The following is a 19,190-nucleotide window of genomic DNA, read 5'->3' as shown; positions in this document are numbered from 1 at the left end:
GAAGTCAGAAATCCTCTCGTACAGAGGAGCGGCAGCCCCAGCCCTTGGCAAACAGTGCAGAGAGCACTCAGCCCTGCTGTTAGCGTGGCCCTGAGCCTTGGCACAGCTCATGCCTGGGGGCAGCATTATCTCCATCCCCATGTCAAGGGTTGGGGGGGGGCAAGGAAATTCTTGCTGGGTGAAGAAAGGGAAAGATAGCCTAGCCCCGAAACCTGCAAGGGGCAAGAATTGGGAGATGGCAGCTTGGCTGCCACCCCACCCCATGTACTGGGTGGGACCAGTCACCCTTCAGTGCTTTGGGTTTTGGGTGAGTTTGGGGTGTGATGGCTCCAGGTGCTTCCCTGCCTTCAGGGCAGTGCTGGCTGCACCCACAAGTGTTGCCTCTGTGTGCCAGGGGGTCATGGGGCACTTGTGGGATTCAGGCAGTACTGTGGTGAATGGGGTGGAAGGACCACTTACCTTATTTCTCCCATTGCCCTAACGAGGCTTCCCAGTCCTGCCAACCAGTCCTTCAAATGCAGCTCCAGTATCACCTCTGTGCCTCGGTTTCCCCTTTTGCGTCACACTGCAGTGTCTTCATCCTTGGTGTCCTGTGACTGGGGTCAAACAGTCCAGGGCTGTTTTGGGGACTTGTGGTGACCTGGGAGGGGCCCCATCCCTCTCTGCCCGCGGGGTCCTGCCGTGCTGGTGGAGCCAGTGCTGGAATGTGGGGCTGGGAGGGCCGTGCTTACTGGGGGCACGGGGGCAGCTCGGCCCCTCAGCAGTGGGACGGAGCGGGTCGGCACAGAACAGACTGCCATGGAGCTGCTGAGGGTGCTGCTGGCGCTGGCTGGGATGGACGCAGCTGCTGGCCTGGGTGAATCTGGGGGGCTGCGAGGGGCTTCCTGTGGGTAGTGGTGCTGGGGAGGGGTTTAAGGGGCTGTGTGTGGCTGGGGGGCTTCCCACTCACTGCCGCGATCCCAGCCCTGTTGCCCTACGTGCCCCGCTTGGCCCCTGGTGCCATGCCAGGGAAGGTGACGGCCACCACCTTTGTGCTGGAGAGACCCTGCTGCATCTTCGACCCCCTTGCCAATGCCTCCGATGCTGTCTGGCTGGCTGTGGCTTTTGCTGATGGTGAGCATGTGCTGCAGTGGGGGGCATTGGGAGTGTTCACCCCTGGCTGCTCACCCCACATCTGTGACGTGCAGCTGCCATCACCTTCAAAAACCCCACATCCAGAGCGGAGGTGCCCCCATATGAGGGGCTGCCCACCGCCCGTGCCTACATGACACTGGAGATGGCAGCGGCCGCCTATGGATGCTCAGCTCCCGGTGCAGCCGTGCTGCGGGTCGGCGGGGACACAATGTGCCATGGCCGGGCACCATGCAATGGACCACTGCCCTCCCCGGGGCCCTACAGGTGAGGTTGTGGGAAGGGACATCGCACTGTCCCCATACCGGTGCCAGAGGTGCCCATCCTGCAGGGTGAAGTTCCTGCTGATGGGCTGCAGCGGCCCCAAAGCGGAGACGAAGTGGTCCGACCCCATCCTCCTGCGGAGAGGTACTGGTGGGAGTGGGGCTGCGACCTCCGTGCCACCATCCCAAAACCAAAGGGGAGAAGAGCTCCCCAATGTCCTTGTGGCACCCTAACCCCGGGTCCCACCCCTCACCCCGTGCCCTTCCAGCTCGCAGCCTGAGCACCATTGACCCCACACCAGCACGTCGCAGCAGCACCGCAGTCATCATCGCTGCCATCCTGGCCAGCCTGGGTGCCGCGCTGGCCATGGCCATGCTGGGAGCTGTGGGGTACGAGTGGGGCACGGGGATTTTAAGACAGTTTTTTTCTTATACTGGGGGGTTTGCTGTATTTTGGAAATGGGGTGGGGTGGTTTCTGCGGTGTTTGAGCTGCATGGACCCTGCTTGATGCCTCACCATCTCTTCCTACAGCACCCAGGTGTGCGTCCCACTGTGCTGCTGGGACCTGGGCACCCACCTGCCCTACAGGACCCACCACGTCCCTCCAGCCCTGCCCCACACGCTGCCCCCCACCTGCATCTGTGGCTGCACGCCGCGGCCCCGTGGCCCATGGCCCACCAAGTAAAATCACTTCCATCCTTAATTGCTTCTTTTGTTGTCTTTCAACCCAACCACCAGAACATGGCCTGGACGTGCTGGGTGTGCCATCCCCGCAGACCCCCAGGGTCAATCTGGAGGGGCTCTGAGTGTTGATGGAGCTGTGGGCGTCCCCGTGCATTGCAGGCAGTGGGACCAGTCTGACTTAAACCACGGCTCTGTGATGGTTCTATGATCTTGGGGCACACGTCTCATGCAATGCTGGATGCTTTTTTTACCATGGGATGGGGACACCAGGACGTGGGTTCACCCATCCCACGGGCACCCCTCTGGGAATGGCACTTTGGGACCCACCCGTGCCACGAGCGTCACAGTGCTCAGCACACCACCCAGAGGGCACCCAGCCGTAGCGTAATGCTCTGCAGGGAAACGAGCCCGACCTGTTTGCCGCGGGGCTGTGGCCTCACAGGAATGTGGGTGGTTGGAGGCCGCAGGCGGGTCCTGCAGGGGGGACAAGGCGTTTGGCCCCCGCCCTGCGCCCGCACTCCGAACTCAGCACCAGCACCATGCGCCCGCTGCTGCTCCTGCTGCTCCTGCTGCTGACCACAGCCCACGGCCTGGGTGAGTGTGCACCACGGGGGGCTCGTAGCCCCAAATAATGGGGTAGGGGGGGTTCTGCTGGCTCTGCTTGGAGGTGTCCCCTGTGCTTGCAGAGGGGATCTGTTCTGGAGGATGGGTGTTGTGGGTGACACCCGCAGACTGGGACCCTCCTTGGTGTCACCCAGCTCAGCCTGCAGCGCAGCGCAGGGTCCCCTGGGGTCTCTCTGGTGCTGGCACTGCCTGCTGCCCCTTTTCACAGCATCTGAGCCCAAAACCCCTGGGCTGTGGGGAGCACATCCTCCCCGTGCCCAGATCCCACAGCCACCCGGCCCTGCTCTCATTGCTCTGCTGCAGACAATTTGCTCTACAAACCCCTCCTGGCTGGTGCCAACCTGGGGGGCCGTGTGACGGGCAGCACCTTCGTGCTGGAGCAGCCCCGCTGCATCTTTGACAATTACAACACGTCTGACATCTGGCTGGTGGTGGCCACCACTGCAGGTGAGTGGGGTGACGGAAGGATGGGGCTCTATTGGAGTGTTCCCCTTCACTGCCATCCCCATCTCCGCAGGCAAGGGTGACTTCAATGACAGTGCAAAGGTGGAGATGCCCAAGTGGAGCTTCCAGCACTTCCCTGCCAACACCTCAGCCTACCTGACGCTGGATGCCATGCAGTATCACTACCGCTGCCTTGAACCCAATGGGGAGCTCACCGTGCTGCGTGTGGGCAGCGAGACCAGCTGTGTTAACAACATCTCCATACCCAACTGCAATGGGCCCCTGCCCGGCCCTGGGCCCTATTGGTGGGTTGTTAGGAACAATTTCTTCTCAGAAATGGCAGCGATGCAGTGGCATGGCTGCCCAGGGAGGGGGGAGTCTATGTCCCTGGAGGTGTTAAGAACTGTGGGGATGTGGCACTGAGGGTGGGTTGGGGTTGGACTCTCCCAGCCCTAGAGATTTTGTGATCTCCTCTGCAGGGTGAAGTTCCTCGCACTGAATGGCTCTGAGCCCGTAGCCACCACGCAATGGTCGGGGCCCATCACACTGAAGACAGGTACCGGGGTGAGAGTTGCCCACAGTGGGGTGGGACGGTGGGGCAGGTGAGGCACAGCCCTATTTTGCTCTCCCCGCAGCCCGGCAGATCCCGAGCAGCCCTGGGACGGGCGGTGGCCGCAGCGGTGCCATGATCGCCATCGCTGCCATCCTGTCAGTGCTGCTGGCCATCCTGCTGGCCGCCTTCCTGGTCGTGCTGTGCAGGTGAGTCCCATAGGGCACAAGGGGTGGCGACGGGTGACAGCAGCATGCTGTGTCCCCGTGCTGTGTCCTTCCCCCAGCTCCGAGGTGTGTGGCGTGGGCAGCTTCAGGCCAGACTCGGCGTCCATCCAACGCTACAACACCCACCACGTGTACGACCAGCCGGCCGCACGGCTCTGAGGGGCCACCATGTCACCGTGTCACCGTGTCATCATGTCATTGCCCCCAGAGATGGACTGGGACATAAACAGATTCATGTGTGCCGTGCGTCTGCCTCTGTCTGTGGGCTGTACTGGGGGAGGGCTCAGCTCACACTGTGCTGTTCTGTGCATCACGTAGGGGCTGGAGATGCCCAGGGTGCTTCTGCCAGGCTCCTCCCATGGCACCTGCACCTGGGAAGGGAACACCTGCAGTGCTCCTGAGCAAATATTTGGTTGTAGGAAGCAGAAAATCCTGTGATTTCCAGAAGAATGATAATGATTGCTTCACTGCCAGCCTGCCAACCACCCCCAGCTGTAGGGTACCATATCCCCATGTTGTCCCTGTAGTGACCCCACAGTGCCCCCACGGTGTCCCCATGGTGTCCCTCAGGGTCCCCAGGGTATGCTCATGCTGTCTGCCTGGTGCCCCACGCTGTCCCTACTGTGTCCCCATGGTGTCCTCACAGTGTTTCCACGTTGTCCCCATGATGTCCCTCCCTATGGTGTCCCCATGGTGCCCTTGTGGTGTCCCCAGGATGTCCTTCTGATGTCCCTATGGTGCCTCCATGGTGACCCCGTGGTCACTCCGTGGTGTCCCTGGGCTGAGGGTGCGCCAGGGGTACATGGGATTTGGGGGCATTAGAGCACTTTCTGTGTGAGCAGGCACTGCGCAGGCACGGTGCCGAGCTGTGGGCTGCAGCACGTCCCGCTGCCCCATTTGGGGGGCTTAGAAATGTCGGAGTCCCTGTAGTCCCCACGAGCCCAGCGGCCACGCTGCGCACGATCCGCCCCGCCCACAGCCCCAGGCCCCGCCCATACTCTATATAAGACCCCGCCCATTTCCTTAAGCACCGCCCACCGGTCCAGAACCGCTCTCTGATTGGCCGCCCGCAGTGCCGGCCCGCACATGGGTTCGGGGCTCCGTGGCCGCGGGTTCGGGGCCGCGCTCCGCTGCCCGCTCCTTCCCTCCTACCCTCCCTCCCTCGCCATGGCCCGGCGCAGCGTGCTGTCCATCCGCATCGTGGAGGGCAGGAACCTGCCCGCCAAGGATATGTGAGTGCTGCCGGGGCTGAGGGTTGGCATCTTGGTTCTGCATGCTGCTTTGCCTCCGGCCCCCGGGAGAGCTTTGGGGTATCCCTCCCCAGGGCTTTACAGTGACTCCCACCCAATGCATTGGGCTCCCTATAGGGTGGGTTTGGGGTGACCCCCTCCCAGCTCTTTGGGATAGCTTCAGAATGTCCTCCCCCAGTGCTTTGGGATTTCCTCCCTGGATGGCTTTGGGATTACCCCCTGGATGGTATTGGGCCAGCCCTTCCTTTAGGATTTCCCCCAGGATGGCTTTGAGGTGACCCTCCCAGCAGTGCCCGAGCTTTGGGGATTCCCTTCAGGCTGAATGTGGGGTGTCCCAGCAGCTCTGAATGCTTTGGGGGCCACCCCTGGCTCTGTCCCTTTTCCAGCACCTGCTGCAGGGGTTGCTGTCCTCATCGGGTGGGGATTTCCCTCCTTGGCAGCCCCCAAAAGGCTGTCTGTGCGTCCCAGCATTATCCCAGCTCCCATCTCTACCGGGGCAAGGTTTGGGGACAGCACTGGGTGGCACGGGGACAGCCCAGGGGGGATCTATCCATGGGGAGCCACCAAGGAGCACTGCCGAATGCTGGAAAAGCAGCAAAAAAACCCCGCAGCCGTCATGGAAAAAGAGGATAAACAAGGAAAGAAGCACGGCTTCTGGCTTTTTTAAGCTCCGTGTGTCAGGGCTCGTGTTTTTTAGTCCCTTGGCACGATGCCCTGCGGGGACCTTGAGCCGGCGCGGGGGGGGGGGCTTTGCCTTTCGGAGGGCAGAACGCGGCTTGGGATGGTGCCACGGGCACGGCTCCAGCCCCTCTTCGCTGTGCTCCGGGATTTACGGCACCCCGTCCCTCCGCCATTGGGATCGCTGTGATTTCCCTATGGAAATCCGAGATGTCACAGCGCTGCTGTCGGGTCAGAGTCTGCCTGCAGCCACCCACCCACGGCACGGTGTGTCCCCGGGCACGTTGACACCGCTGTCCCATTCTGCTCCCGCACGGCAGCGCTAAGATTTCAGCGCATTTCACCACCCTCACCGACGCTGCTTCCAGGCTCAGCTCCCTGCCTGCCTGCTCTGTGCTCTCTTCCTCCTGTGAGCCCCCTGCCCCTACGAGCTTTGGCACCGAGACCCCACGCAGCTGTCCATAAAGAGGCGGAATAACGCTCTGCTCTATGGCACATCGCTGGGCTCCTCCCTGCATCCCCAGAGCATGAAGACAAAGAGCATCCCTGCTTTGTGTGCGCTGCCCGGGCAGATGGCATCGGGCTGTGTGTGCTCAGCGCCAGCTGAATGGTTTGCACAAGGCAGGAAATGTCAGCAATACTGCGGGGTTAATGGTGCTTCATCCGCTGCGTTCGTGTCGAAGCTGCCCGCAGGGGAGCTGGCTCTTAGCAACCAGCGTGACACGGGGCTGCCCTGCGTGGGGACACCCCGGGACGGGGACACCCGTGTGGTCTCCAGGATGCAGCGTGTGGGGACAAGGTCCCTGCAGCTCCAAGGCAGCTCTCAGCTGTTTGCTTTTCCTTGTTTATTTTACTTTCCCCAACCCGCTGCTTGTCAGCTCCCAAGCAAACCCATCATCTCGGCCACGTAGCTCCTCCTGGACCCCTCCGGTCCCCTGTGCTCCCCCAACAGCTCGGGGCACCAGCACCCCTGGGAGCTGCCAGTCCCACACTGAGGACCCAAAGCCCTTTGCCCCCACAGCCAGCACCGTTCCGCCAGCTCCGCCGCCTCCGGCCTCAGTGAGTCACCCTCCTCAGGAACTGAGCTGGCCATAAAGTGGTGTTTTTTTGGCAGTAGCACACAGGAACGTTGACCTGAGCTGTTACCAGCTCATTGAGCATCGCTGTGACCATCGGTCCGTGTCACCGCAGTGTCCCCAGGGTTGTCCCCATCCCTGCAGAAGGATCTGGGTTCTGGGTCCATTTTGAGGCTTGAGGGGGCTGTGTTGGCTCCTGGAGTTCCTGGGGAAAGGGTGGGATTTGTTTGTTCCCCTTCCGATCTGGAAGAGGAGCTGCCATCAGCTGCCAGCAGGATGCTGTGGTCAGGGCTGGGAAGTCGGGGTCACTGCGGTGCTAATGGGGTCGTGCCATTGCCTTCCAGCACGGGGAGCAGCGACCCGTACTGCATTGTGAAGATTGACAATGAGGCCATCGTCAGGTGAGCACATCCAGCCCTGCTGCCCTCTCCCATCTTGCTCCCAAGCTCTGCTTTGGGCTTGAGACACAGATCCCAGTGTCCAATAATCCATGGTCAACCCATAAGCCACCCCAGTGTGGGTGCTGTGCACCAGCCCTGGTCATCTGATGTTGGGATGTCACAGGTGCCATCTGTCCCACAGGACTGCCACGGTGTGGAAGACGCTGTCTCCATTCTGGGGGGAAGAATATGAGGTGCAGCTCCATCCCACCTTCCACAGCATCTCCATCTATGTCATGGATGAGGATGCACTCAGGTATGGGCAGAGCGCTTTGAGGACAATGCAGTATTGGGTTGGGAAAGGCAATGCTCAACCCCATACCAGACAGCAGAGAATCCACACACGGCTGTGCAGCTGAGGGCTTTGGGACATCCAAACTGCCTGGCAGCAAGGCGTGGCCAAGGAGCTCTGGGTCCCCTCGTTGCCACCCTCCGTGCCACCTCCCTGTTGTGTCTTGCAGCCGTGATGATGTTATTGGGAAGGTGTGCATCACCCGCACCATGCTGGCAGAGCACCCCAAAGGTAGGGGACAGCAGGGTGTCCCCAGCCCTACACCCAGCCGTGTCTCCGTGCCCCCTGCCCATGGTGCCCACTGTTTCCACAGGATACAGCGGCTGGATGAGCCTCAGCGAGGTGGACCCCGATGAGGAGGTGCAAGGGGAAATCCACCTCCGTGTGGAGCTCCTGGAGGGCGGCCAACGGCTGCGCTGCACCGTGCTGGAGGCCAGGTGATATTGGGGATGGGGACGTCCCACTCCTGGGGTGACAGCTTTGGTAGTGTCTGGTGAGTCCTGGCTGCTCCGTGACTCAATTTCCCCTTTGCACCTGAGACAGTGGGGAGCCAAGGAGGGGAAACAGGGAGCAGTGGTTGCCCACTGTAGGGATTCTGGAGGCTCACTGGGAATTTCGCCCTCTCCTCCACAGGGATTTGGCCAAGAAGGACCGGAATGGTGCATCCGACCCCTTTGTCTGTGTGAGCTACAATGGCAAAACACAGGAGAGCACCGTGAGCTCAGCTCAGTGTATCCCCATCCCTGATGTCCCCATGGGGGTCGGGTGTGTGTGACATGGGGACAAAGCCATCTCCTTTGCAGGTGGTGAAGAAGTCCTGCTACCCTCGCTGGAATGAAGGCTTCGAGTTCGAGCTGCCCAACCCCCCTGCAGAGAAGCTGTGTGTAGAGGTGTGGGACTGGGACCTCGTCAGCAAGAATGACTTCTTGGGCAAGGTGAGCTCCCAGAAGCATCCCACATGGCTCCATTACTGGGGTGGGACGCGAGCCTGTCCCAACCTCCTCCAGGTGGTGGTCAGCGTGCAGGGGCTGCAGGCAGCCGGGCACCAGGAGGGCTGGTTCAGGCTGCAGCCGGACACAGCCAAGCCCAGGGAGGATAGGTGAGTGTTTTGGGGTGCCCTAGAAGGATGTGCTGTGGGGTGCGTGGTCTGGATTTGCTCTCCATGTTCCTACAGGCGCCGGGGCAGCCTGGGCTCACTGCAGCTACAGGTGAGGCTGCGGGATGAGACGGTGCTGCCCTCTCACTGCTACCAGCCCCTGGTCCAGCTGCTGTGCCAGGAGGTGAAGGCAGGGCACCAGGTGAGGTCCCTGCAGAGCCCCAATGGGACGTGCTCACGGTGCCTGCTGCCACTGTGCCACCATGTCCTCGTGTCCCTGCAGGCTGGCGGGGTGCACCTGGTCACCCTCCTGGATGAAACCACCACGGCTGAGTGCCGGCAGGACGTTGCTGTCAACCTGGTGAAACTCTTCTTGGGCCAAGGGCTGGTGAAGGAGTTTCTGGACCTGCTTTTTGAGCTGGAGCTGGCCAAGCCCTGTAAGCCTCAGGCAGAGCAGGGCTGGTTCTTCCTTACCTCTTTTGGTGCTGTAAAACTTCTGGCGTGTTCTGGTTGGGAACCTGTTGGGTTCATCCCAAGGAACTCATTGGCTAAAGTTCACTGAAGTTGGTGGAAGCAGGTGATGTGTGGCTGGGAAATCCCTGTAATTCCAGTGAAAATGAGCAGGGCGTAGGGGGTGGAAATGCCTGGTGGGTGACCTGGGGCTGCTCCACAGACTTTCTCCTGTTTCACAGGTGAACCCAACACTTTGTTCCGGAGCAACTCCCTGGCCTCAAAGTCAATGGAGTCTTTCCTCAAGGTGCTGCTGCCCCTAAATCCCCCTTCTCCACGGGGAGTTTCACCCCAAACCCTGCTCTTTCCAGCTCACCACAGCTCTGCACTGTCCTAAGTGGAGGGCACGGGGAGCTGTGCCTGCCTCTGGGGCAAGAGTTGGAGTGCTGTGGTCCCCTGGGCAGGTGACAGGGATGCAGTACCTGCATGCGGTGCTGGGGCCCACCATCTCCCGGGTGTTTGAGGAGAAGAAGTACGTGGAGCTGGATCCCAGCAAGGTGGAGATCAAAGACGTTGGGTAAGGGGCACGAGAGCTGCAGTGGGTGGGGGAGTGCTTGGAGTGCTTGGAACTGATGGGATCTGTGGTGCCTGCAGGTGCTCGGGGCTGCACCGCGTGCAGACAGAGAGTGAGGTGATGGAGCAGGGCCGCCAGCTCCTCCAGTCCTACCTCGGGGAGCTGCTAGATACCATTGGCAAGTCAGCTCCTACCTGTCCTCCTGTCATCCGTGCTGCTTTCCGGCAGCTTTTCCAGCGCGTTGGGGAGCGCTTCCCCCAGCATCAGGTCAGGTCCAAATCCAGCGGTGGGGGATGGAGGAATGGGGTGGACTTGGTGTTGCACCGTGCCATGAAGAAGCTGTGGGTGCCCCATCCCAGGAGATGCCCAAGGCCAGGCTGCATAGGGTCCTGGGCACCTTGAGCTGGTGGGAGGCAACCGGCCCACAGCAAGGGTTTGGAACTGGGTGGGTTGTGAGGTTCACACAACCCGAAGCATCATGAAGTATGGTGCCATTGGGATGGACACTCACACATCTTGTGCCTCCGGTGGTCGTAGCACACTCAGTTCGTGGCCGTCACCAGCTTCCTGTGCCTCCGCTTCTTCTCGCCAGCCATCATGACCCCCAAACTCTTCCACCTACGGGAGACGCATGCCGACGCGCGCACCAGTCGCACGCTGCTGCTGCTGGCCAAGGTGGGACATGGGGACAGCGGGGAACGGGTGGCATTGGAGACAAGGACTCCATCATCCCGTGGTCTGCAGGCTGTGCAGATGGTGGGCAACATGGAGCCAGCGGCAGGGCGGGCCAAGGAAGAATGGCTGGCCCCGCTGCAACCCGCCCTACAGCACGGAGCTTCCCAGATGAGGGCTTTCATCACCCGGCTGGTGGGCACAGAGGAGGAACAGGAGAGTGGAGAGGGATGGCCGTGTGCCCCCCACACCACCGTGGTGAAGGAGGGGCTGCTCTTTGTCCACAAGACGCGGGGCAAAGGGCCGCTGCTCGCCTCCGCCTCCAAGAAGCTGCACTTCTGCCTCACCACTGAGGCCCTCAGTTTCAGCAAGAGCCCCGGGGTGGAGGTAGGGGGACTCGGGGTGGTAGGATCTCATTGTGGCACGGAGGGCACCGAACACTGTGTCCCCAATGGCAGAGGTGCGGCTCCATCGCTTTGGCCAACATCCGCGCGGCCGAGAAGGTGGAGGAGAAGAGCTTTGGGAGCTGCCACGTCATGCAGGTGGTCTACGTGGATGAAGTCGGGCAGCAGGAGACGGCGTACCTGCAGTGCAAGGTGGGCTGGGACGGGGATGGGGCTGTCACCCACCAGGACGCTGTGTCACCACACTGTGTCACCACGCTGTGCACCGCTGCAGTGCGTCAATGAGCTGAACCAGTGGCTGTCCGCCCTGCGAAAGGTGTGTGGCAACAACCCGCAGCTGCTGCACGCCTACCACCCCGGTGTCTTCCGGGGCGACAAGTGGAGCTGCTGCCACCAGAAGGACAGGACGGGTACGGGGGTGTCGGGATGCGGGGTGGGGGTGGTGGAGAGGTCCCCACCATTTTCAGCCCCTCTGTCCAACAGAGCCAGGGTGCGGCCGGACACGGCACAGCATCACCCTGCAGGACTGGAGTGATCCGCTGCAACCCGACGTGGAGGCGCAGCGCCTCTTCCAGCACCTCCACGGCCTGCAGCAGCCTCTCAGGTTGGATCCCAGAAGCGGGGACGGCCTCCTGCGCGCCCTCTGCCCCACAGCTAACCGCCCCTTTTTCTCTGCAGGGAAAAGTACTGGCAGCTGATGGAGGCGGAGGGCCCTCAGAGCGGCCCTCGAAGCTGCGGTGAAGGTAGAGGCGGAAGGGAGAACAGAGGGAGGGACCCCCCAGCACTCCATCCCCACCAGAAGCGCTGTGCTTGGGGCCCGCTCCCGGCCCCCGAGGGTCTCACTGCCCCGTGCCCCCCCACCCCAGGACCCCCGCTGCCCCTCGAGCTCCGCCGGCTCTTCGAGGCGCTGCAGGATCTGGAACGCTGCCACTGCCAGCTGTCCCCCGCCCTGCTGGAGCTGCAGACGTGATGGAGCGGGCTGGGATGAGGCGGAAGGAGGGGGGGGCTGTGCCTCGAGTGTGGCAATAAACGTGCAGTTCCGCCCCGCGCCGCGTCCGGACTCTTTGTAGGACACGTGCGCGCAGTCCTCCCGCCCAGCAGGGGGCGCAACCACCGGAAGTGGGGGCGGAAGTGGCGCTCTGGGCGCCGCGGGAACGGCGGGGAGGGAGCGTGAGGCGGCGGGATGAACGCTCCTCCGGCCTTCGAGTCCTTCCTTCTCTTCGAAGGCGAGAAAAAGTGAGCAGCAACCAGGCTGGCGGCCGTGGGGGGGACCGGTGGGGAGCCCGTGCCCCCCACCGGTCCCCCCCACGGCCGCCCAGGCTGTTGTATGCAGTGAAACACTGCCCTAACGGCCCCTCTGCTGTGTAGGATCACCATCAACAAGGACACCAAGGTGCCCAACGCCTGTCTGTTCACCATCAACAAGGAGGACCACACGCTGGGGAACATCATCAAGTCGTGAGCTGAGGAGGGGCTGGAGAAATTTGGGGGGGGGGGGGCTGGTTAAGAGTAATGAGGCTTTCTTTAAGCTCAGATATATATTTTAATGCACGTTTGTTCACTGCTGCTTTTCCTTTCCAGGCAGTTACTGAAGGACCCTCAGGTGTTGTTTGCAGGTTACAAGGTCCCACACCCCCTGGAACACAAAATCATCATCCGTGTCCAAACAACACCAGATTACAGCCCTCAGGAGGCTTTCACCAACGCCATCACAGATCTGATCAGTGAGCTGTCCCTCCTGGAGGAGAGATTCAGGGTGAGCTCATTTCTTTCAGGAAGCTCATGCTTTGAACCAAAGGGAGGGATGGTATACCCCAGAGGTGGTGCTGTCTTATGGCAATAAACTCATCTAAGCAGTTACTCAGAACACTTCCTTGCAAACCAGGCTCCTCCTGAGGGTTATTTATGTGCCCCGCAGGAGTTACACAAGTGCTCTACCAATGATTTTCTCATAATCCTGCTAGCATAGAAAACACCGTAATTAAAATTAAATTATATACGATCTGATGCTTGATTTAGTGCCTGGCATCCCTGCCCGTGACACAGGGCTTAGCACTAGATGATTCTGAGGTCCCTTCCAACCCAAGCCCCTTTTATGCATTATTTGCTTCGCTGCTCAGGTTTCCATGGGTGCTTACACCTTATTTTGCACTTGTTCTGGTGTTTGATATAAGACTGATGAGATCAGTGTTTAAACTGCTCTCCAGCTCAGTGACAGTTCTGTTTGTGTGCTTTACAGGTTGCCATCAAAGACAAACAGGAAGGAATCGAGTAAAATTATCACACTAAGACTGGACTGTACTTCTGATGAAGAATGACATGTCTAGGAGTTGAATGCTTTATTTAAACCTTCATTCATGGCAATTACTTTCCTTTTCGTCCCACTTATTTTTGGCAGCAGTATTGGGAGGGGAGGGTTATATCTGCCATGTCTTATTTGATTTGATGGCTTAATTCACTAAAATGATTTTTACTTCTCTAATTGGAGCCTTAATGCCATTATGTGCACTAGGCTCTCGCTCAATTTGACTGTACTTTGGAGATGCTAAGTGGCAGTAGCAGATCACATTCCTGGTTTTCCATTTCAAGAAGTCTAGATTCTGGCAGCAGATTTGTTATTTTGTTTTATTAAGTGTCGTTTCTATAAAACAAATGCACAAATTGTGTAAACTTACAGAAAAAAAGAACTGGATGACTGGATGTGTTTAACAAACTCTTTACCTTTTGCACGTAACAGCTGGTCTAGAAAATTTTATGGTTACATGGGTAACAGTCACTAATACTGCACTATTTCAAAGCACGGGAATGGAATTCTAGAACAAGTAACTATGACTTCTTCCAAATTGCTGTAATGTTCACACTAGTGAGAGCAACAAGGTAAGTGAAAGTTGGGTCTGTTATCACGTTGTTTATGTAGACTTCACTCAGGTGGTCCCCATTTGCTCGAAGCTCTGGCCACTTGAGAATCTACAAGGAGAACAGAGTTTGTGTAGAAAAGGAATGGTGTCATTGTTCCCGAAACCTGGTGAATGTTAATTATTGCAAAGCCTGGTTTGACAGTTGGGCCTGGGTTGTGTCTACTTCTGGAACAGAGGGGTCACATCCAACGTGGTAGAGCTGAATAGAAAGGCTGTTCCCCTGCCTGAGGGAGGCAGGTGCACCTACATGCCAGTCCTACTGAAGGAATGAAGTTCAGTGCAAGAGGGACTTGATCAGAAAGGAAAAATTGAAAGCAGCTCCCCCTCACTCCTCCAACAGCTGACTGTTGATTTGAGCATGTTTATGGAACATGAGGTCACATCATACTTAAATACAGTTAGAGCTCCAGACCACATGTGCCTCACAGCCTTTGTGAACGTGTAATTGTTCAGTTACCTCTATAAGGGCACACTATTGACCCAAAACAGGAGTGTTTTCAGAGGCCAGGGAAAAAATGAGCAAAAGGGAGGCAGGAACATATCCCAGAAGCCTGCCCTTCCACACAGTGCAGTTCTGTCAAGGAGCAGCTGCTGCTGTCACCCTCCACTCATCCAGGCAGGGAAACAATGGCTGCACACCAGACAGCAGTGCAGGAACAGCCAGGCCATATCATTTTACCATTGTGTTTTTTTCAGAGAGGCCTTTTCCTAGGAAAAGTTGTCAAGCTACAGCACATGAGAGCAAACAGACTTGCTCTGCAGCTCATAATCCCTGTCACAATTGTGTGTGTGTGATTTGAGGTGGCCTTGGTCACGCTCTGGAGATTGGTTTTAATTGGCCATGAATGTTAGGTAGAGAAGATAGTAGGCATGTTCTGGTGTGAAGCTGCTCAAGAGAGCTACCCTGGGGAGGAGGGGAAGCGCAGCTCTGTCACAGAGGGTAAATGAGACCTACCTGTGTGGGTGGGATTCTCTTGTCTGAGTGTTTTCCCTTTGCAGAGCTCCATGCTGTGGTGTAGTTTGAGAGGTGGTATATCCACACACTTCCCTTCTCATCACCACAGAACACATGCAGTTTTGCTGTAAGACCAAAAGAAGCAGAAAAACCAGAGTGGAGCTGAGGTTCCATTCTTCTATAAAGCTGAGCTCAAGGCAGTGCTTTATGCTCTCAACAGAGGATGTCAAATTCCAGCAAAATTATCTTTCAGGCACAAAAAAAAAAAACACACTAAACTACCCAGCTCTGGAAAAAAACCTCCATTCAGATTCCATAGTTTTGAAGTGATGCTCAGATCAGGTTTCTTTACTCCTCGTTAGTCCTACAGTGCACTGGGACAGGTGCATCACACCAAGGTGAAACACCTCTGCCTTTAAAAGTCAAGGAACAGCCTCAAGTATTTATATGCAGCAGGTGCCCATTAGCTGCACTGGGCTGGGAGTGCAGTGCTGCAAGTTAAGGGTTCCTGTTGCTCACGGGTGGCAGACCTGCTACGTTTTCTTGGCCTGGGAATTAAATCCACTCCTCTGCTTTAAACAAGACGCTCCTCTAGCAAGTGGGAGGTATTTGCAACTGTAAACAAGTAAACCCTGAGCAGCATGGCTGCCTCTGGTGGAGCCTTGATGCTTGGGAGTGCTGAAGAAGGGTGCTGCCTACCTGGGCAGGTGCTGAGTGTGAGATAGGACAAGTCTGTTGTAGACCACTCCAGTTCAGCTAGAATAACTGCAGACACTGTTCTCTGGCTTCCTTTCCCCTTGCTGTCAAAAGATCGACTCCAGCTCCATAAGTATATGCATCCTGGTTTGGAGCTCTTGGAAACTAGGGAAGAAAAGTGGAAGATGATGTAAGGTGCTGAGAAGTGCTTCAAAACAGCTGGGGAAGGCAGTCCATCCAGAAAGTGGTTTTCAAGACATAAAACCTGACATCAGCAGCAACTACTTCCACTTCTTTTACCTTATTTCAGGATAACTGGAGGATTCAGGGGGATTCTTAGTCCCACACACGTTCCAAAACTGCAACAGGCAGAGCTATTCAGAAAGACCCACCCTAGGCCTTACAGAGCCTCCAAATTGTGGGAACTCCCAATCCTCTGCAGAGGGCTTCCAGCAGCCCTTGAACAGCAAAAGGTTCTTCCCTTCCATCTCAGCACTGCTAAGCAAAGTCTGCTGTGTTGAGTCCATCTTTTTTCCAGCTCTGCTCAGACATGACTCCATACCTCATCTTTACAGAAAGATAAGCAAGTCTAGAAGGACATTGAGCATAGCACTCCAGAATCTACAGCAGATGCAGTTACACCCCATTTACTTCCTCTGCGTTGTCCTTCCACACCGAGGTACCTGACCTCTTGTGGATCTGGCTATCGTGTTTATACTCACCTACAACATCATCATTCAGAAAAGCCAAACCGTCAACCCTGTGAGATGTTGACATTTCTCCCTCCTCATCAGGAAATCTGAATGAGGCTTCAAAAGGCCTGGGGAAGGAAGAGTGAAATAATTCAGGCCCTGAATGAGCAGCACTGAAAATGTGCTTAGATACAGAACCCAAGAAATGGAAATCCACGCTTTAGTCTCAGTCCAGATAAAGCAGATTAATTCCCACTTGAAATTAATTTTTGAGATACCTGGACTTTTTAATTTCCAGGAGCCTGCTTGCTTCAGGGACTGTTATTTTACTCCCTTTAAGTTTGGTGAGCCATGCTGCATTCTTGGCACAGACCTCCATATGAAATAAAGCTAGGACTACTTCTGTTGTTACAGAAAGCAACTGTTGCTCTCACCTGCTTTTCTCTTCCTTCTCCAGTTTGATATTCCATGTAAAGCAGCCTTCTTCACAGCCAGCCAGCAGGTACTGTTCTGGGCAGGTGGGCACCAGGGCAATCCGTAAGGGTACAGACAAACATTCCAGTACCAGCAGCTGGCTAAAAAGAGAACAGTGAAGTGGTGCTGCAAAGCAATAGCTACAGGCTCATAGACTGGCCACATCTGGTTTTTTGTACCTTTACCTTGCTTTGAAATTGTAGTCACAGTCTGGAATTCCAATATCCCACAGCACAATTCGCTTGTCATAGGATGCAGCTGTAGGACACAGAAGAGAGGCAGGTAGAGACACTGCTGCTCGTTTGGCTCTTCTCATGCTAGCTGGCAATTCTACCTGTCAGGAGCTGTAACATTAAGCCTGGGGCATCTCAGAGATCATTAAAGTTCAGCAGCAGTCATTGAGGTTTCCAACTCACCACCACCTCATAGACATTGTCAAACATGCACATTCAGTCATTTGCATTCTTATCCTGTGCTCTAAGAGGAGCAGACAAAAGGAAAGTTTGCTTCCTGGTGTCTACTACCGAGTTGTGGCAGGACATTAATTAGCACTCATTCCAGTTCCCATTTCTGGCCCTGGGTTCTTGTGGAGCCTACAATCCCTACTCAGGCAGATTCCACTGTATTCCATACGTTTGTGTTTGCATCCACAGTAGCTCCCTTTGGGAAAGTTAGGGACAGATTTAAAATAAAAGACACTTACTGTCTCTCACCCAGCTGACTGAGTGGGAGCAGTAACAAGACCAAGAGAGTATTTTCAGTGATCAGAATCCCAATCAATTAGCATTAACTCAAACAAGTCAGTGTCTTGTCTCCAAGCTTGCAGACGTAATTTATTACAGAAGATTTTTATTAAATAAGCCTTGCTGTCCACACCTGAGCAACTCTGTCAAGCTCATCAACCCTGCACTACTAAGCATTACAGGGATGTGGTAGCAACTTTCCAATCTCTTTAGGTTTCTGCTTTTTACACTGCTGAGCTTAGTCTTGGAAAATACCCACTGCAGCTGCCCGTGTTTTAAAGACATTCCACTTTTAATGGTTCATGTAACACTCTAACCACTCCAGGATGTGAGCAATTGTAGGCAAGAGAGACAATGTGCTATGGGGTGCAGGTGTGGTCTGAATGTCCCTATAACAGCTTACTTTACAGACCCGACAATGCAGCTGCAATTTGTAACACAATGGTTCATTTCCCACCACTCCTTAAAGCCTTAATCTCAGCGGGCCCTACTGCAGCTCACTTCTACCTCAGAACCTGGATAGAAATTTCTGACGAGGCACAGATTTTCATTTATTTCAAAGCAATTAAGTGCACTGTTTTGCTCAACAACAAAACCCTACAGGCTGCTATGTCCTTCTTGCCATGCTTGATGAGAGCCCTGCTAGCTGGCTGCCTGGCCCCCAGCAGGCCGTTCTGCCCATCATTCTTCTTACCCGTCCCTGCGGAACGAGTCCACTACTGGAATTGTTTGTGGCTAGTGTGTGCAGGCAGCTACCCTGAGAGCCAGCACAGCAGGGAGCTACCAAGTGAGAAACTGGAGCTGCTGCACCTCAGCTATGGAATAAGACTCTGTCTGAAACAACTTGCCCCTGCTGTTCTAATGCCACCCAAGAAGAACTCATCTGTCCATACTCATGCCTGTGTGGTCCCAGTAAGCACTCAGCTACCCACCCCTCCCACACCTGCTTGCAAGGTGACAGTTCCCCTTGTGAAGGAAGCCCAACCTTTTCCAGACTGGTGCTGTAGCTAAGGAGATTCTGAACTAGACTTACTGAAGAGGTGAGTTTCTCGAGTTGGGCTGAAGCAGACGGTGGCAATGGGCTTTTTATGAGCCTTTATTTCTCCATAGCAGAAGTCAGCTGCCACATGAATCAGTTTGACAATCCCTCTCCTCCCTGCAGCTGCCAAGATATTATGAGATTTCTTCCGACTGTCACTGATCACCATTGGGAGAGTTGTCCATGCAACACTGAAGAACTCCTAGGACAGAAAGAAACAGAGAACAGGATGAAAGAGAGTCAGCAGGAAGGCTGTTAGCTCAGATATAACACAGCTGTCATGGAGCAATCCAGGTGAGCTGACATGACTATTCAGGCATAAGCACTGCATTTCAGAACACCTTCGGAAGAACAAAACCTATCAAAACAAGATGTTTATTAGTCTATGTTGTCAAGCTTTCTTAGCAGCCTGGATATACACACACATATGCCTCTCTGAAAAAAGAAGAGAGGCATAAACTGATAAAAAAATGAAAACAAACCAGGCTAGAAGGACAAGCAGGAAATATTTACTACCCATCTTTTAAGACCTGTCCACAGTAATGCTTGCAACCTTCTTTCAGAATTGTTTAATTCCATAGATAAAGATGTTGTAAAAAGGATTATGAAATTTCCATTTAATGCTCATCATTCATATTTGCAACCTACCTCTGTAGCCACCTTATACTTCTTCAGCACCACCCCTGTTTCACAATCGATCAGACAGACAGACTCCCCTCCACACGTTGCCACAGTTCTTGAACAACTCACAATGGGATCTGAAAGATGAAAAGAGAAGGTGAGAAAGATAACATGTGAAGACTGCACACGGCCTGGT

General features: G+C 55.9%; 5 protein-coding genes across 9 annotated transcripts in view; 4 read left to right on the top strand and 1 right to left on the bottom strand.

Annotated features, from left to right (window-relative positions):
• Nucleotides 1-860: 860 nt before the first annotated feature.
• Nucleotides 861-2,098, top strand: UPK3B (uroplakin 3B; the record flags this gene model as incomplete). The annotated part of the gene is made up of 5 exons (XM_085241181.1): nt 861-1,113; nt 1,188-1,398; nt 1,463-1,539; nt 1,664-1,784; nt 1,927-2,098. Coding segments are annotated over 5 exons (816 nt in total), but the record flags the coding sequence as incomplete, so codon positions are not given.
• A 388-nt stretch (nt 2,099-2,486) lies between these two features.
• On the top strand, nt 2,487-4,164 carry UPK3BL2 (uroplakin 3B like 2). Its single transcript, XM_010721773.4, has 6 exons — nt 2,487-2,673; nt 3,007-3,150; nt 3,221-3,452; nt 3,627-3,703; nt 3,783-3,906; nt 3,984-4,164. Exons 1-6 carry the CDS (start codon nt 2,619-2,621, stop codon nt 4,081-4,083), a joined length of 732 nt encoding a protein of 243 aa, XP_010720075.2. The 5' UTR covers nt 2,487-2,618; the 3' UTR covers nt 4,084-4,164.
• Nucleotides 4,165-4,979: 815 nt separating this feature from the next.
• On the top strand, nt 4,980-11,903 carry LOC100543736 (ras GTPase-activating protein 4-like). Of its 4 annotated transcripts, none has more exons than XM_085241034.1 (20): nt 4,980-5,156; nt 7,273-7,329; nt 7,511-7,624; nt 7,830-7,891; nt 7,974-8,097; nt 8,294-8,375; nt 8,449-8,595; nt 8,668-8,759; nt 8,835-8,958; nt 9,040-9,193; nt 9,449-9,513; nt 9,671-9,783; nt 9,861-10,047; nt 10,318-10,455; nt 10,525-10,839; nt 10,911-11,048; nt 11,131-11,266; nt 11,340-11,460; nt 11,535-11,599; nt 11,723-11,903. In XM_085241034.1, the coding sequence occupies exons 1-20, from the start codon at nt 5,011-5,013 to the stop codon at nt 11,824-11,826; spliced, it is 2,484 nt and encodes an 827-aa protein (XP_085097160.1). In that variant the 5' UTR covers nt 4,980-5,010; the 3' UTR covers nt 11,827-11,903. The 4 variants fall into 4 exon arrangements, with proteins under 4 accessions (XP_085097160.1, XP_019477451.2, XP_085097161.1 ...); XM_019621906.3 differs by having other exon boundaries at nt 4,981-5,156; nt 8,464-8,595; XM_085241035.1 differs by lacking the exons at nt 4,980-5,156; nt 7,273-7,329; nt 7,511-7,624; nt 7,830-7,891 and having other exon boundaries at nt 8,034-8,153.
• Nucleotides 11,897-13,590, top strand: POLR2J (RNA polymerase II subunit J). Its single transcript, XM_010721783.2, has 4 exons — nt 11,897-12,092; nt 12,225-12,314; nt 12,438-12,612; nt 13,096-13,590. Exons 1-4 carry the CDS (start codon nt 12,040-12,042, stop codon nt 13,129-13,131), a joined length of 354 nt encoding a protein of 117 aa, XP_010720085.2. The 5' UTR covers nt 11,897-12,039; the 3' UTR covers nt 13,132-13,590.
• Nucleotides 13,468-19,190, bottom strand: part of LRWD1 (leucine rich repeats and WD repeat domain containing 1) — a 13,148-nt gene continuing 7,425 nt past the window's right edge. For both annotated transcript variants that reach the window (XM_085241037.1, XM_003211688.5), the window contains exons 9-16: nt 19,022-19,131; nt 18,368-18,575; nt 16,777-16,849; nt 16,552-16,692; nt 16,148-16,245; nt 15,429-15,590; nt 14,730-14,854; nt 13,468-13,823 (exon numbers count right to left, since the gene is read on the bottom strand). In XM_085241037.1, the coding sequence (XP_085097163.1) occupies nt 13,683-13,823; nt 14,730-14,854; nt 15,429-15,590; nt 16,148-16,245; nt 16,552-16,692; nt 16,777-16,849; nt 18,368-18,575; nt 19,022-19,131 (1,058 nt within the window). In that variant the 3' untranslated portion in view covers nt 13,468-13,682. The remainder of the gene's footprint in view (nt 13,824-14,729; nt 14,855-15,428; nt 15,591-16,147; nt 16,246-16,551; nt 16,693-16,776; nt 16,850-18,367; nt 18,576-19,021; nt 19,132-19,190) is intronic.

The sequence above is a fragment of the Meleagris gallopavo genome, chromosome 21 (assembly GCF_905368555.1).
Source record: "Meleagris gallopavo chromosome 21, MGAL_WU_HG_1.1, whole genome shotgun sequence".
Classification (NCBI taxonomy): Eukaryota; Metazoa; Chordata; class Aves; order Galliformes; family Phasianidae; genus Meleagris; species Meleagris gallopavo.
The sequence above is the reverse complement of the archived record's forward strand: the minus strand, read 5'-3'. Positions and strand labels throughout refer to the sequence as shown.